This window comes from Molothrus aeneus, chromosome 2 (assembly GCF_037042795.1).
Source record: "Molothrus aeneus isolate 106 chromosome 2, BPBGC_Maene_1.0, whole genome shotgun sequence".
Taxonomy (NCBI): domain Eukaryota; kingdom Metazoa; phylum Chordata; class Aves; order Passeriformes; family Icteridae; genus Molothrus; species Molothrus aeneus.
In genome coordinates this window covers 95,518,563-95,534,663 of record NC_089647.1, presented here as the reverse complement: position 1 = coordinate 95,534,663, position 16,101 = coordinate 95,518,563, and the positions used below count along the sequence as shown (strand labels likewise).

The following is a 16,101-nucleotide window of genomic DNA, read 5'->3' as shown; positions in this document are numbered from 1 at the left end:
TTGAGTTGAACTTCTAATTCTTCTTGCTTGTGTCATTTCATCAATGGGTTTTATTTATGTGTGGGAGCTAGATATAGTTTGTTTTGTATAGTAGGTTTATAGCAGTATGAAATTATGCTTCACTGATATATTTAAACTCTGATCAATCCTTTGAACTGTGTGTGGTTTCCTTCTTGTTACAATGGTGAAAAACCTAGCCTGCCTTTTTTTTTTTTGAGATTGCTCCTTTCCAATAGGAATAAGAAATCTTGAAGCTATATCATTATTTAGTATTCGTGTAATGCTCTTTAATTATTAGGGAGACATGTAGATCTTCCTTTGTCTTCAATCAAAAGAAACATGTCCTTTTCTGTTAATCATGCATGTAGAAATTCAGCTTTATCAGCAGTGATTTTCTCAGATTCCAGCTGGATTTTACACAGTACGTATACATAATTTTTTCCCTCAGATTTCAGATTTGATTTGTGTGCTGTAGTGAAACATATCTATTTCAGCAAGTAAAATGCCAACATCCATGCTTTTGTCATCTACTCATGAAAATTAAAATAATTTTGATTTTTTTAAGGAAAATAAATAAAATTTCATTCACAAGTCAGCTATGTAATTTTAAAAATGCAGGACACTATTAAAGTAGTATATTTAGCAATTAAGTTGAACCTTTCAGTTCAAATAGATTAACGTGTAATTATTGTAGAGACCCATCGGAAAATTTTCATGTTCTAGAATTTTTTCTTTCCTTGCTTTGTTTTAATTCTGCTTAGCTTGTACTATTTAATAGGATGAGGATTGATTTTCAGTTTCAAATTTAAACTTAGGATAAGAATTTTATGTCCTTCACCTGGTGAGTCTGAGATAAGGGAGAAAAAGTAGTTTATAAAAAAAAAAAGGAAAGTGAGAGCTCTGAATTTAAAAAATTGTATTCTTAATTTACATTCCTAGCTTGCAGAGAGTACCAGCTGGCATTTTCAAGCAAAATTGAGGAATTTTTGTTATTGTTCTCTTTTCTTTTCTCTTTTCTTGTGTCAGCCAGCTTATCACTTTTCAGAGCCCATTTGCCTGTGTTTCTGTTGTGATACCTTTCCTGTGTGTTTGAGGGATCTCCAAGATCCCTCGTATTTTTTTTCCCTTATTTGTAGTTGTTTGAGGAGCATTTACAAAGAGTAGTACAGGGGCTTTTGCCTCTATTTTTAAGGTAAGAGGTTTCTGTGAACCCCTTGGTGCTCTGTTAAACATTCCAGATAAGTATGTTGGGTCTTCATCTGATCTTTCAGCCCAGCATCCCCTCTAGTTACTGAGAGGAGACATGGACTAGAGCACTCTGACAGGTGGCAGAGAATCTATTCTGCACTGCTGTGGGTTCACACGGTGGTGAAATGGCCCCTGTGTTTCTCATTTGCTTTCAGATGAGACTCGTCTGCTGATCTCAGGATGACATCACTGTGGTGAAGTAGGGAGTGTTTGTCAGACTGCAGGGAAGGACTTGGCATCTGTTGTAGTCATGGGCTCTGTGCTTCTTTCTTCAGACAGTGTTCTCCTTAGTATCTTAGTTAAAGCTTAACGTTTAATCACTCCTACATAACTAGTATGAATTCAGAAATTGACACAATATCCACATGAATAATTTCACTATTTTATTATCTCCATTAAAAATATTTTACTTGGCAAAGGACATGTTGATAAGTGAAGTCCCTAGTTTCTGTAAATAAATCTCATAAGAGCAACTTGTTTCTTTGCTTGCTTTTGCCTTTTATTTCTAAAATGATGATAATAGACACATCTGTAGAGATACAGAAGGCAGAGACAAGCATGAGAAGGAAGTGAAAGGTTAACAGAAGTAGCTGACTTTACAGAGGAGACTTCCTAAAAAGGTAAACACACTGGTAGAAAAGCCAGTGTTTGAGATCTTTGCTGACATGAAGACAAGAGTTGGAAGAACATGTCATCCCCATATTAGTGTTAAATTCAATGTTAAAGACCTTCTTTTTCAAAAATTTGTAGGGGGAGGAGGGAAGGAAAGGATGAATTGTTTGTTTGTGTTTAAAAAAATAGCTTTAATCCTAAAACTACCTTTGAGATATAAGCTGATAGTATCACTGCCAAAATTCAATCTGAAGTTTAATCTTGTCTGAAATCCACTGGAAATACAAGTGAGTGTGTTTTGCTTGAGTAATCTCTTGTAAATGCAGTGGTGCCAGCAGCTCTGTAATAATGACCATAATGTCTTTGAAGGCACTTAGAAGCTTCCTCTCAAAGATACTCTTAAATAATAAAATCTTTTTTTCTTTTTTCAATATATATAGAATGTGTAATGGCATTCCCCTAAAGTACCAGATTTCTTCCCTTCCCTTCCCTTCCCTTCCCTTCCCTTCCCTTCCCTTCCCTTCCCTTCCCTTCCCTTCCCTTCCCTTCCCTTCCCTTCCCTTCCCTTCCCTTCCCTTCCCTTCCCTTCCCTTCCCTTCCCTTCCCTTCCCTTCCCTTCCCTTCCCTTCCCTTCCCTTCCCTTCCCTTCCCTTCCCCTTCCCTTCCCCTCCCCTTCCCTTCCCCTCCCCTTCCCTTCCCCTCCCCTTCCCCTCCCCTTCCCTTCCCCTCCCCTTCCCCATGAAAAGCATACATAGAGTACTTAAATTAAGACACTGCTTGCCAACTTGGATAGTGAAGAAAGGTGATGAAAGAGCAGATCCAGAAAGTTATTTGTTCAGACCCTAAGATACATTTCCTTAATGCAGAAATGACAGTTTGAAAAATCTGGGTAGCTTTGAGGTGATGGGAGAAGCCTTGGTTCCCTCCTGCAAATAAAGGGAGGCATTTTATCCACTCTGCTCCATGCCCTCTGGCTCCTGGCAGTTCATGCTCTGACCTTTTATGTGGTCTCTTAGCAAGACCAGCTGCCTACTTGTTTGTACATAGGTTTAAATTTCTTTTTTTTTTTTTTTCAGATACTGAGATTCTCTATACAAAAGTGTATGACGAGATCTGCAGGCGTTATGGAAAGAGCTATACCTGGGATGTGAAATCCTTGGTTCTAGGTAGACAAGCCCCAGAAGCAGCAGGGATTATTCGAGATCATCTCAATCTTCCAATAACCAAAGAAGAGTTATTCAAGGAAAGTCAATCGATGCTGGAGAAGATATTCCATACTTCTGGGCTGATGCCAGGTATGTTTCTTTGCAGCATTTATAAGGTCTTTATGGAATAATTTAAATGCTAATCAAGGTAGAAATCTGTAATCTGCCTTCCATAAAGCAGTCACTCTTACAGATTATATTTCATTGCTCTTGTTTTAGAAAATTTACTAAATCTACTGTTTATTTACCTGTTTAAAAAAGGATATTTTTCCTATTAAAGTAGACTAATTTTTTTTTTTTCCTGTTTACTTGGAGAAAAGCTTTTTTTCATGTTTTAAAAGAACAAAAAAGACTAGATACATGTGCATGAATTCTGTTTGGTAAACTAGACATTTTTTGTAACTTTTTTTGGCAGCTGTGTTTTACGTGGCTATGAGCACAGTCTGACTTTGTTAAGCACAGATGCATTTGCCTGCACATACAAAAGTATGTGTGCCCATGGGTTCTTTATGTTGGAATTATTCTCACCTAACCCGAAAATTGTAATTCAAATACTGTGTCTGGGTGTGTCAATGGAGAAGGAGGGTTTTTCAGGTTATTCTAAAACAGGGGAATTTCTTTACCTTCTGAAGATACGTCCTTTACCAGTGATTATGTAGGATGCTCAAGTGAGTAACTTCAATGAGGTAACTCAAGATAAGCAAGAGGACCAATCTTGCCTGTAATGTAAATGCATTCTTTTGTATTGAGTTAGATTTAGATTTGAAATGCTTAGAGAGAAATCATCAGCCATGCAACACTATCAGCACCTAAAGCTAGGATTACTGCTAACTTTATGTACAATGTTAAACTTTATGGAGCAAGTATCAATAATTTATGATAAAAAAAAAAAACAAAATCAGAAGGACTATAGAAAAGGTATTAGAAGTGAAATAACTGCATGTCACTGTATGTGTTTAACAGTTATCATTTTTTCTCTTTTAAATGTGTGCTCATTTGTTCTGACAATTTCTACAGCGCATTAATATTTTAATTTTTAGAGCAAATTTTTTATACCTAGTTTCATAATGCATTAAGAAGATGGAAGTTAAAAATATGTGATATATTAGGAATAAGTAACAAGTAGCAAAAAAAAAAGTGTGATTTTTTCAGCAGCTTAAAAAGCTTTAGTATATTTTGTGTCCAACTTAGTTCTTACTCTTAGTTATGTCTCTAATGTCTTTTATAGGCAAGATTTTTCAAATTGCATCTCTCTCACTTATACATCCACCTGAGACTGTAAGCCTAGTTAAACTTTCCAGAAAACAAGAAAGTTGGATTGATGTGTTTTTTTGTTTTTTACCTCAAGCTTCTGGGACTGACTTTTCAAATATATCTTTTGCAAGCCAAACAAAAAAAACTTGCATGGGTTTAGAAAATGCCAGATGAACAGACTAGGTAAAATGTTGAGTAGCACAGAGGAGATATTCCATGACTGCTGAGGACTGTGATAATGTGGCTGAGCTGGCTTAAACAGAGTTAGAAAGGTGATGGAACAGATTAGCCAAAGGAAACATGACGTTTTCTACTGTTCCTGCCTTCAAGAAGTGAATTTTGTCCTCACTGAAGCTGGGCTATTATGGATGAAACAAGCAAAATTCGTATGAGGAGAAACAAGTAAACATTTTCATCACCAAAATTTTTCAACTGATTATCTTTTCAGTATGCAATAACTTTTTTCAGTCCATATTCTAAAGTAGAATTGATGTGAACTAGGATGCAAGCTGAATTGCCATGAATTTTGGGAAAACAGGATGATGACAGCTGATAAGCTAGGGGAAAATGTCTCCAGCTACTTACTATTCAGTTTCTTTAAGAACTTTTCTCCAGTTAACCAGATTTTTTAAGCCAATTCTGTCTTTTTGTATCTTCTGAGGATGTTTATTAATAGATTGTGGATTTATTCTATAGTCACTTAATGTTGTTGAATTAAGAATGAGCTTCTTGAATGTGTTGTGCAAGATGTAAGATTGTGGTAATGCTTTGAGTTTACCATTCTTCTCTGAATAAACTGATCTTTCAGATGGTTACAGGTAAATACAGGAAAGTGAAAGTTAATTGTCATACTAATGGTGTAATAGTCCTCTAAAGTGCTGTGTCTCTGGTCATCTTTGACAGTTAATAGACAGATTACATTCTATTTTTCAAACTGTTTCTAAAAGTTGTGAAAAAAAATTGGATTGAAATTTGATTTGGTGGAAAGCACTGCTAAACAGTGGCCAACGATGTTTGAAAAAGTGGCTCAAACAAAATGGCACTTGTTTCTGGATGAGCTACGGACATGATCTTGCCAAAGATGATAGCGCTATAAATTCCTAAATCATGTAAAGGGATGTCAATGATGGCTGAGGATAGTGTGGAAGTTGTATAAAAATTTAATTGGCAAAGCAGGTCTTCAACTGACAAGTTAGAAACTTGTCCTGGTTCTGACTGAGATAGAGTTTATTTCCTTCTTAGTACCAGGTGCAGTGCTATGTTTTGGATTTAGTACAATAATAAAGTTGATAACACACTGATGTTTAAGTAGTGCTTGTCCCAAATCAAGGATTTTTCATTTTCTGCTGCTCTGCCAGTGAATAGGTGCACAATAAGCCAGGAGGGAGCATGGCCAAGACAGTTTATCTGAACTGGCCAAAGGGATATTCCATACCATAGCACATCATGCCCATGTGTAAACTGGGGTTGGTACCCAGGAGAGGGACCTACTGTGGCTTGAGGATGGTCTGGGCATCAGTCAGCAGGTGGTGAGCAATTGTATCGTACATCACTCTTCTTAGATTTTATCTGTCTCTCCTCCTCTCCCTTTCATTTTACAACTGGTAGTATTAATATTATCATTATTACTTTGCTTTTATTATTAATCTGTTCTTATCTCAACCCACAAGTTAGTTTTTTTCCTGATTCTTCTTCCTGACCCACCAGGTAGGAACGCACACAAAGTGAGAAGCTGTGTGGTACTTAGTGTCCTGATGGGGTTAAACCATGGCACAGGCTGTATGACAGGCATACCACTTAGTGTACAACACCTCTGAGACATAATTGGCTGAAGACAGAATTTGGGCTATCTTTAAAATTTCCTAAATACCTCACTTTTTCTGAAGTATTTTTGTAGTCCCCAAAACTATGTCAAAGGATACCTAGTAGCAGTGGGTAGCACTAAAGTTGTTATTTCAATCATAACTGTTCAAGGCCTGTGTGAGTAAAGATTGTTGGACTCGATCCTTGTGGAACTCCTCCAAATCAGCTTATTCTGTGATTCTGTGAAATGAGAAGTAGTATTTTTATTAAACTAATTAAAGTGTAGAGAAGCTTTTGAACATAGTAAGTCATCTTCATATCACTTTTAAAATACACATTTTCTATTTTGAGTTTTCAGAGTTCACATGTATTTACTTTCTAAAAAAAGCAACTAATGAAGAAAGATACAGAATAATCACCCTAAGCCTAGCTAATATTTTTTATTATTTCCATACATGTAGCCTTTTCCTTTCTGTAATAATTAATATGAACTTCCACTTGAATCTGAAGGAAACACAGAATCTATGGAAACTTCACAATATAACCTGATTTCATTGACTACTTGGTGCTTGCATTTAATTAGGTTAAGAAATATACTGTATTTATGGTGTTTTGTTTGTATGGTATTATTTTTATTAATAATTTTGTTTGTTTGTTTGTTTACTGTCTTGAACTAAAGCAATCCTACATTATATTGTTTCTTAGATTATTAGATGTCTGGCCTTGTAATAAGGACAGCGATCATTTAGAAGAACATGAGGTATTATTGTATATGATGGTTCTCTCTTCCAGCCTGCTCAAAATGTTTTTCAGTTGATTAACACCTTAGCTAAATTACTTGTAAACTATAAAGAAATATTATGTATGATGGTTGGAGCAGATCTGAAAGCCTTGTGAGCTGTTTGGATTTTGTTTAAGGGTGGGAAAATGTGGATATGTCTACTATATGTCCTTCCTAGCAGAGAATGCCAGCTTTCAGATAAATTAAGAGCAGCAACACACACACACATATTTGATATTTCTCGATTTCCTATTGATTTCTTTGTTTTCTTTCTGGGATTGCATTGTGGATAAAATACTATTTATCAGAAATAAGATGTAATTGTTACCTAGGTGCCAATGAGGGAAGAACTAAGCAGTGGCAAGAGGGGTATAATACATGTGGTGTTTGTGAAAGCATATGCCACTGAAAATGACACTTCTTGTTTATTTGAGGCCTTCTCAGCCATGTAGGACATCCTGTAATGTAATTTTGAAGCTTAGGTTTCACAGAATTTCTAATAAATTCTAGGTGTTTAACTTATTATGGTCCTACTTGCAATATATGCTTTCTTGAGAAAAGGTCCTGTGAAGTTCATTCTAAGGGCATTTTCCTTACATAACTTATATTCATCTCTTTAGGATTGAGACATTAGAGGAGACAGGGGGGCTGTCTGTGTAGGTCTGAGTATTTATGTGTTCCAGCACTCTGTGCTGACAGTACACAAACCAGCTGTTTTCCTGAAGCTGGAAGACTGTAGGACTTCAGCTCTGTGTATAAGACATCAAACAGTGAATTTTCAGACTAAGGTACTGTCAGAGCTTGCTGTGTGATTGTCTGTATGATGGTCTTATGCCTTCAAATAAATCAACTGCAAGCAGAAATGTAAACACCAGTGTGGGTGAGTGAGGGTCCATAGTGATGCAGAGTCCCCAGGCCAGGTGCAAAGGAGAGCTGCTTTATTGCAAAAACCAGGCCTTTTTGAGCAGTTAGCCCAGTTAGCAGTTATCAGCTACATACTTTTAAATCATAACAAACATAATTCAGCCACCATACACCATGATGTGAACACACCATGGTTGCATAACTTATTTTTCTACCCCTGATTCAGCTCAGTCTCTTTCCCACAGTTCTTTTCTCGTTAACTAAAGTAACAGGCCTGAGCCATGATTTTGTAAGGCCTTCCTTTTGTAAGGTTTTACTGATATGCAACGCAAGAGACATTCAGTTGGGGAACAGAAGAAACTGAAATTAGGGTTCTGCCCTGAAGTGGTGTCTATAATTCTCTTCCTCATTTCACATGTTTTCCCAGTTTACCATGGAGATGACTTTCTTGCTTATCTTGAAAAACATTCTTATATACTACTGTAACATGTTCATAGATGGAAGTTTGGTTGGAGATTAATATTTGAAAAAAACAGAAGAGCTTTATAATTTTTCCTTCTTTATCTGAAAGCATTTTAAAAGAAATAGATCTGAACCTGCATATACAGAAGTGGTACAAGAACAGTGTTTTGTTCATGGATAGACAAATACAAGAAAAGGGATTGTATAAAAATTTGAAATTATATAAAATAAAATGTAGCAAAAATGTATGTGCTGTTCACTGTTCTAAACTATTGTGCATGACACAGAGATTATATTTATATAAAGCTAAAAGGAAAATAAAAATTCCCTTTGCTTTCAATCAATTTGACTTAGCTTTCAGGAGTTTCATCTTGTTAATTTTCACTTCATGATCAATAATGTCATTTATTATAAAATGTGATAGCTTAAAAGGAATAATATAGAAAACAGTGTTGTAATAGCATGTAAATAATTAGATAGGGATTCTTATTAGATCATTTTAGTGTAACATTATTTGGTTTCCTGAACTCTTGGTGTACATGTATGCATTAGTCAATTAGAAGGAAAATGTGACAGTTAGCCCAAGGGTTTTGTTGTTCAGTATAAGTCTTATTTTTAGTTTGTCAGTTGATCCAGTGTATTAGTCACCATGATATCAGCTGAATCTAAGGAGAACAACACCACATCCGGAGTCTAATGGAGGGATAAAAGTTCATTTTTCAAAAAAAAATAAAATAATGCACATACTTTTCTGCAAGTTTCAGAACAAAAGAGCCGATCTCTTTCTTTTAAATGTGTCTGTGGTCTCAGAAGAAATAGGTCCTTTCTGTTTGTTTGATTTGTTTTCTTCTTTCCCTCAAAGTTGATAACTTCATTGACATTTGTGATTAATTGGGTTTTAAAGATGCTGACATTTAAAGTTGATCCACCTTCTTTGCAGTTTCTGTAACAAAACTCTGCTTACAATTCTTTTCAGCTATTTTTCTGTGCAATAGTCACTAATACTTAACTGTTGTAGTTATAATATATTAAGGTTCTGTGTCGATCTAAAACTTGTTATTTAAAGAGATAGTGTACAGTTACAGTATTTACCTCTTTTACTATCTAAAAACAAGAGTACATTTGGAAATAAATCATAGCAATGTGGGATATTTTTTCCTAATTTTTTTATAACTACTTGAAGAATTTATGCTGTTCTGCATAAGATATTTATTGCCTGTGGCCATATTTATTGCCTGCATTTGGGGTGTATTCTTCTGCTGGAAAAACAGAGATCCTTATTTCTTTTGGCATTTCTTGAATTTTTATTGTTGTTCTATACTACTTAGAGTATAGAACAGTAGGAGAAGTGGAGGGTAGTCCCCAGAAGTCTAGCAGAGGGGTCCCTCTGGGATGGGTGGGCCATGATCCCTTACATGGTGCCACAAATAAGTTAGAAGTTAGGGAGATCACGGGAATTTTCAGTATACTTCTTCATAGCCATTGAGTTTTCAATTGGTTGGTTTTGATTGTCATTACATTGAAAAATCTTTGTAGCTAAAGTAGATATAATGACACGGTATTTGCCAGGGGAAGTTTCTTACAGATCTTTAAAGCAGTTCCTCAATTCCCCTTCTGTTGATGCTTTCTTAAAAAAAACAATGAGAAAGATACTAAGGAAGATATTATATTCTTAATGAAGAACTATATGCTGAATTAGTAAAATAATTGTCAGTAATTTGATGTGGTGGCAAAGCGTCTAGAACTAAACTGGTGGTAATTGATGCAAACAAAAATGGATTTTCCTGATCTATAGCTTTTACAAAGAGGGAAGCAAACCTGAAATTAAAATATTTTTCAGCTGCTCTTGTTCTGAGCTTGTCAAGTTGTGCTAGCTATTCGTCCAAATACAGTTTAATTTTTTTTTGTGGGCAGCTGATTTGCCCCTTGCATTTTTTTTTCTATCTTGCTCTATTTACATGTGTGCAAATAATAATTTTTAAGGGGCATGTTCTCTGAATAATGTAAATATTTTCTCTCTGGAGATATTAGCTAAAACTGCATTTTAGCTCCCTTATTGTGAGGGAAGCCAAAAAGAGAAATCAAACACACATGCAGACACATTTACACACTGAAATCATGATGTGCTTGAGGAATACAAGAGAGAACCCTGGAGAAATAACCTTTCTGCAACAGTGCTTCTCTCTGGCTTGCTACCTCCAATAGAAACAAAATAAGCATACCCAGTGAGAGATGAACTGAAGCTGTGATACAGTGGGACTGAAGAAAATTAGCTATTTGAAAAGAGCACAACTTTAGAGAAAACTAACGATATCATAGAAAGGGCGTAGGAGATAGGAAGAGTCTTCTGCTTGTGTAATCTTTGGACTGCTTTATGTTACAGCACTTATGTATGCTAGCCTTGCTAAACATTCCAGTTTATTAAATTCTTTAGAATGAATGCATTTTATTTTAGGGAAGAGACACTTATACTACTGCTTTACATTAAGGAATCAGTGCTTCCATTAATTTAATACAGACTTACTTGGCATGATTCAGAATGAAGATATAAACTATCTGGCATAAAAAGCTGTCTTGTTTTTAACATTGTATTTTAGTTAGAGGACATAGTAGCATCATTTGAGAAAAAGTGCACTTTCTTATTATAACCACTTAACGGAGCGTAAGAAGGCTTTTAAATAGCTGATGTATTGACCTTAGAGGAAGAGTAGTGCTTGTTATATCTGTCCATCTCAAAATCTAACATTAGAGAAGTGCATGTATTTAAAGTTTGAAGGCCATCTTCAAATACAAGCATGGAGCTGGAAATCTCAGTTATTAATTGTTTGGTTCAATTTTGGAGAATAAATGAGAAATCTGCAGAGAGTCATACCTACAAGTCCTATTTCCAGATAGATAGATTAGTTACTGCACCTATTCACTAATCTACACACTTTGTTATCAGTAGAACTTACAGCTTCTCAAAGTTGGGCATATGACTATACCTGGGAAAAATGTATGGCAGATAACGTGGTTGTTTATGGAATTGAATGGCTGGATCACAAGGGAAATACAAATCAGAGGTGCTGAGGTGGCAAAGGAGGAGTAGGAATGATTTAATGGTTTAAGGGAGTGGAATGGTTTAAGAGAGTAGGAATGGTTTAAGGGAGTGGAGACCAGACCTAATGATGACAGTGAATCAGGAGGAAGGGAATAAGATTATTTTTGTATAACCAGGCATGGAAAATAGGATAAGAATTAATGTAGTTGTAACATGAAAATAGAATTGTGCTCAAGTTGTTTCAAGGAGCCAAAAGTCTACTGGACTCTACTTGAACCTAAAGTACCTGAAACTAATATCCTATGTCCAGTACAGTTGGGATTAATGCCAGAAAGCACAGCTGAAATGATTTTACAGGTATGCAGGATTTTCATTTGGGAATTGATAAAGACCAGACACCCACACTTGTTCTTTATTAGCTAATGCTAATTGTTTTGTCTGGGAAAGGTATCCAGCATTTAGAATACTTCAGCAAAGGAGCATTAAAAACCCTTCAGAGAAAACTCAAAACTTGCACTGAATAACAAAGTATGTTTCCCTCTTAGACAGACTGGTTGTGTTTTCACTGTTCACTGCATTAACCTTCCTTAGAAGACTGGATCAGATTGAAGTTTCTACCCATTAGGCTTGAGGTGTTCATTACTCTGGGTTCACAGCATCAATAGATAAAGCTCTGGTATTAACAACTGTGACTGACAGCTGCTCTCCTCTGCCCAGTGTTACTTGCTTTAGTATCACAAGAGAGAGAAACTGAGCTCTCTTATGGGCTGGTTTAAGCCAGCTGGATACCTACTTCAGGAATTAAAACTCTGCAATCCAGTGAGAAGAGTATACTTCTTTGGTTGTTTTTTTTTTTTTTTTCCAGGAGCATAACTGTATATGAAATAAAATGTTCTCTCAAACTCTTAGAGTTTATTAGTTAAAACTTACATGATGTGGGGACATTGCTTAATGAGTTTCTAGTGGGTCTCATTATGTAGTGATATTAATCACATTTTTGACAGATTTTGAGAAAAGCATTGTTTGATAACAGAAAAAGTAAGTATATAGCTAACAGAATGTTCCATGATTTTTGAGTGTAGAAGGAACATTTCAGTTATAGCAAGAATCTTCTTTTACACTGACTGTTTGAAATAGGTTTATCACATTCATTAAGACAGCATTGTTGAAGTATTGCTAAATGCTTTGTAATAGGGTGTAAACATTACTACATATACCAACTTATACGCATATTTATAAAAACTAAAATGTGTATATTTGTCTTGCAGGAGTCAGTAAGCTGATCCATCATTTACACAAACATAAGATACCCATAGGTGTTGCCACCAGCTCGAGTGTATCATCATTTGAGCTAAAAACCAGCAGACACAAAGACTTGTTCAGTCTTTTTCATCATATTGTGTTGGGAGAGGATCCTGAGTTGAAGCGTGGCAAGCCGCATCCTGATCCATTTTTGCTTTGTGCAAAGAGATTTGAACCTCCTGCACCACCAGAGAAGGTAAGAGGGGGCGGGCACAAATAAAACTTAGGAATTTTCTGTTACTTAAATTAATTTACGGCATAAATTAAATTTAGGAGTTTTCTGTTTGGGCTATATTTGGAAATATTTTTTTAATGTGATAAAGACTTAGATTAATATAAACATTATTAAAATCAGCAACCCCCATTTTCAAAGATGTTTGTGCTGTCCAAGAGACGGATTTGGAGTTTGTTATGCAGATTTCTCTGATTTGCTACATGGTAGCATGCACTAATAGGAAAGTGTAATGATTTTCTGCTGTATATATAAATCTACAAGCTTAACTTCACTATTCAGAGTTTAGAAACATTCATGGCTGCTTTACCTCTTAAGTGTCAAAACATTAAATATAGTTCTTTGTGATGAGGACATATATTTTTCTGAAGCTGTATCTTTCCACGAGCAGTCTAAATCTCTGAGATCATAGTCCTTGTTTCCGATTTAAAACTATCAGTTTGAGCACTCTTTCTCAAATAGTAGATGTGTTAATTTTTCCTGTCTTATATATAACTTTACAAACTATTCTGAAGTAGAAATCTGTAGGAAGAAAATTTCACATCAACTGAGAGTTAGTTAAAACAATGTCTTAATTTTTATTTTAAATTAAATTGCCTTTATCCTTAGAATATTTTTCTCACTTCTTCTCTGCCGCAAGTTGAACGTAAGTTTTGGAGTTATTTTCATTACTGCAAAAAATATGTTGCATGATAATTTTAAGGAAGAAATTTAGGTAGATTAGACTGTGATTACTGTTCTCTCAGTAAAATTATTGGGAAAAAAAAAGGCTACACAAATACATATGGAATGATTAGGTAAGATTCCTCACCTTTCATACTTCAAGTTCTCACCCAGAGTCTAAATGGTATTTTCATTGCCTGGGAATACAAAGTGAATTAAGTTTGGTGCAGTGTGGTTTACTTTTGAACAGAGTTAACCAAACTGGGTTTGGGTTTTGGTTTGGATTGATTTTTTTTTCTGTTGCAATTTCTCTTGATGTGTGAATCTACTTCATTTATAAGCTTGCATTTTCAGAAATGATACACCAAATGTACATAACCAAAGACATTGAATGTCAGCTGTGTTATTGGCAAATTAAACTATAATTTCATGGAAGGAGCAGGACAGCTTTTCCAAAACTCTTAGTTTTTGTGGTTCTATTTCAGAAAACCCACAAGATGGTAATACTTAAAACGATCAAAAAGTTTGAAAACAAACCAAAAGGAAGCAACAAAACCAGTGAACCAGTGACAGAGTGTAGATACTTGTATTCTTTAGTTATGTTAGCATTGAAAAAAAGACATGAAGAAATAGTAGCATCTGTATTACACTAAATATTTTTAAACTTTAAAGGTATGTTAGACATTCAGAGTCACAGATCATTAATAGTAGTTGTGTATTTTTAATTTTGTTAACTTTTCATTGAAGAAGGGCATAGATGTTTGAATCCAACTTTTTCCTTTGTAACAAATTTACAGCATCAAATTCCCTTAGTGCAGATTTTTTTTTTGTTCCATCTACAAAAGTCACAAATGTTAAAGTGTGGGAAATTTACAAATGCACCGAATTCCCAAGAGGAAGGAAGTGAAAATAGTGCATGTGAAACTATCCAAAACATTTGTGACCAGTTGCAGTGTAATAGTGTCATCTGCAGTGTTTTGTCCCAAGCAGTGAACTAATAGAGCTACAGGTTTGGATTTCATGCCAGCAATCATTAACATGCAAGGCTGCAGCCAAGTATCAGGAGGTAAAGCTAATGTCTACATAAGCAAATAATTGGATTTAAGCAAAACAGATTGTTAGAGCATCATAGGCAGTGCTTGGGCATCTATGCTATATATTATTTGAATGTTTTCAATTGGATTGGATTTACTGTGATCCCAGGCTGAGATAAGGTTCTTTGGAGCTTTATGTACTCTTAAACATTGGAGGTTGCTTGATGAGTGCCTGCAGAGAACTTTCACTGGAGATGCTGGCTAGAGCAACCTAGTACATACCAAAACTACCCAGTGAAACCAACTATCAGGGAGAAAGTGAGAACTTTCAAGTTTGCTTCCAAACTTTGTTGCTGCTGTAAGCAAAAAATACAATGTAGGCATAGAGAAAACCAAACCCAAAATTTAGCTGTAGTGTCATATCACCCAGTGGCAATTGCTGTGCAGGCATACTTCTGCAAGTAGACCAGTATTTAGTTGGTATATAAATGGATATGATATCTGCTATACTGTCATTGAAGGATGTCATAAATATCCATCTTGAAATTTCTTAGATGTTGATCTTTTGATTTGCAGTCTTTGCTTAACTAGGAACTTAAGCATAATGATAAAATGATAGCACAGAAATTTAAAAAAAGATACAGCCTGCAAGTTCAGCCTAGGTCTCCTATCTTGTGCTACATGAAGCATCATATGAACTTCCAATGCTAGTCACAATGCCCAGTCATATAAGTAATCATGGAAGTAAATTAGCCAGATAATCAAAATATGATCTAGAAATTAAATACTAGAAATTTTGTATTTTAATAAAATTTATTTTTAAATATATTCCAAATGTACAGATGCAACTTGTATGAAAACTATATGTGTAGAAATGGTGTGTTCTTGAATATTATAGAACTTTCAGGCCACAATGTTCAAAACTGTGTTCTTTTTCATACATTTTATTTAGATGATTGAAAAACACTTTTCATAGTGTTATTTCTGTTTGGATTCTGGTCAGGGAATACTTTAACAAACTGAACATTAATAAATCCAGGGATCCTAATGGGAGGCACTCTCAAGCGCTGAGAGATCTGGAAGATGTCATTGAAAGACCATTTTCCATAATCTTTGATCTATCATGGCCATTGGGAGAGGTGCTTGAAGGCTGGAGATAGCAAATGTCACTCCTGTGTTGAAGCCAGGCAAAAAGGATGACCCATGGAGCTGCAGGCTTCTCAGCCTCATCCCGATCCCTAGAAAAAGACGATGGAACAACTTATCCTGAAAATCATTTCCAGGCACAGTAAGGATAAGCAAACCATCAGGACTAGTCAGTATGGCTACACCAAGGGAAAGTCATGCTTGACAACCTGATTAACTACTTTGATGAAGTGACTGTCCCGGTGGACATGGTGAGAGCAGTGGCTGTTTTCTGCCTGAGCTACAGTGGTGCCTGTGACACTCTCACCCACATGATGTGGATGGGCAGACAGTGAGGTGGTTTGAAAAGTGACTCAGTGGCCAGGCCCAGAGGGTTGTGATCAGTGGCACAAGTCTAGCTGGGTACCAGTGATTAGTGGTGTGCTCTGGGGGTGAATACTGGGTGCAGCCCTGTT

At 35.7% G+C, this 16,101-nt stretch overlaps 1 protein-coding gene across 1 annotated transcript in view; it reads left to right on the top strand.

Annotated features, from left to right (window-relative positions):
• Nucleotides 1-16,101, top strand: part of PUDP (pseudouridine 5'-phosphatase) — a 57,922-nt gene that overhangs the window by 20,447 nt on the left and 21,374 nt on the right. The window contains exons 2-3 of the mRNA XM_066545342.1: nucleotides 2,937-3,155; nucleotides 12,538-12,767. Of these exons, the coding sequence (XP_066401439.1) occupies nucleotides 2,937-3,155; nucleotides 12,538-12,767 (449 nt within the window). The remainder of the gene's footprint in view (nucleotides 1-2,936; nucleotides 3,156-12,537; nucleotides 12,768-16,101) is intronic.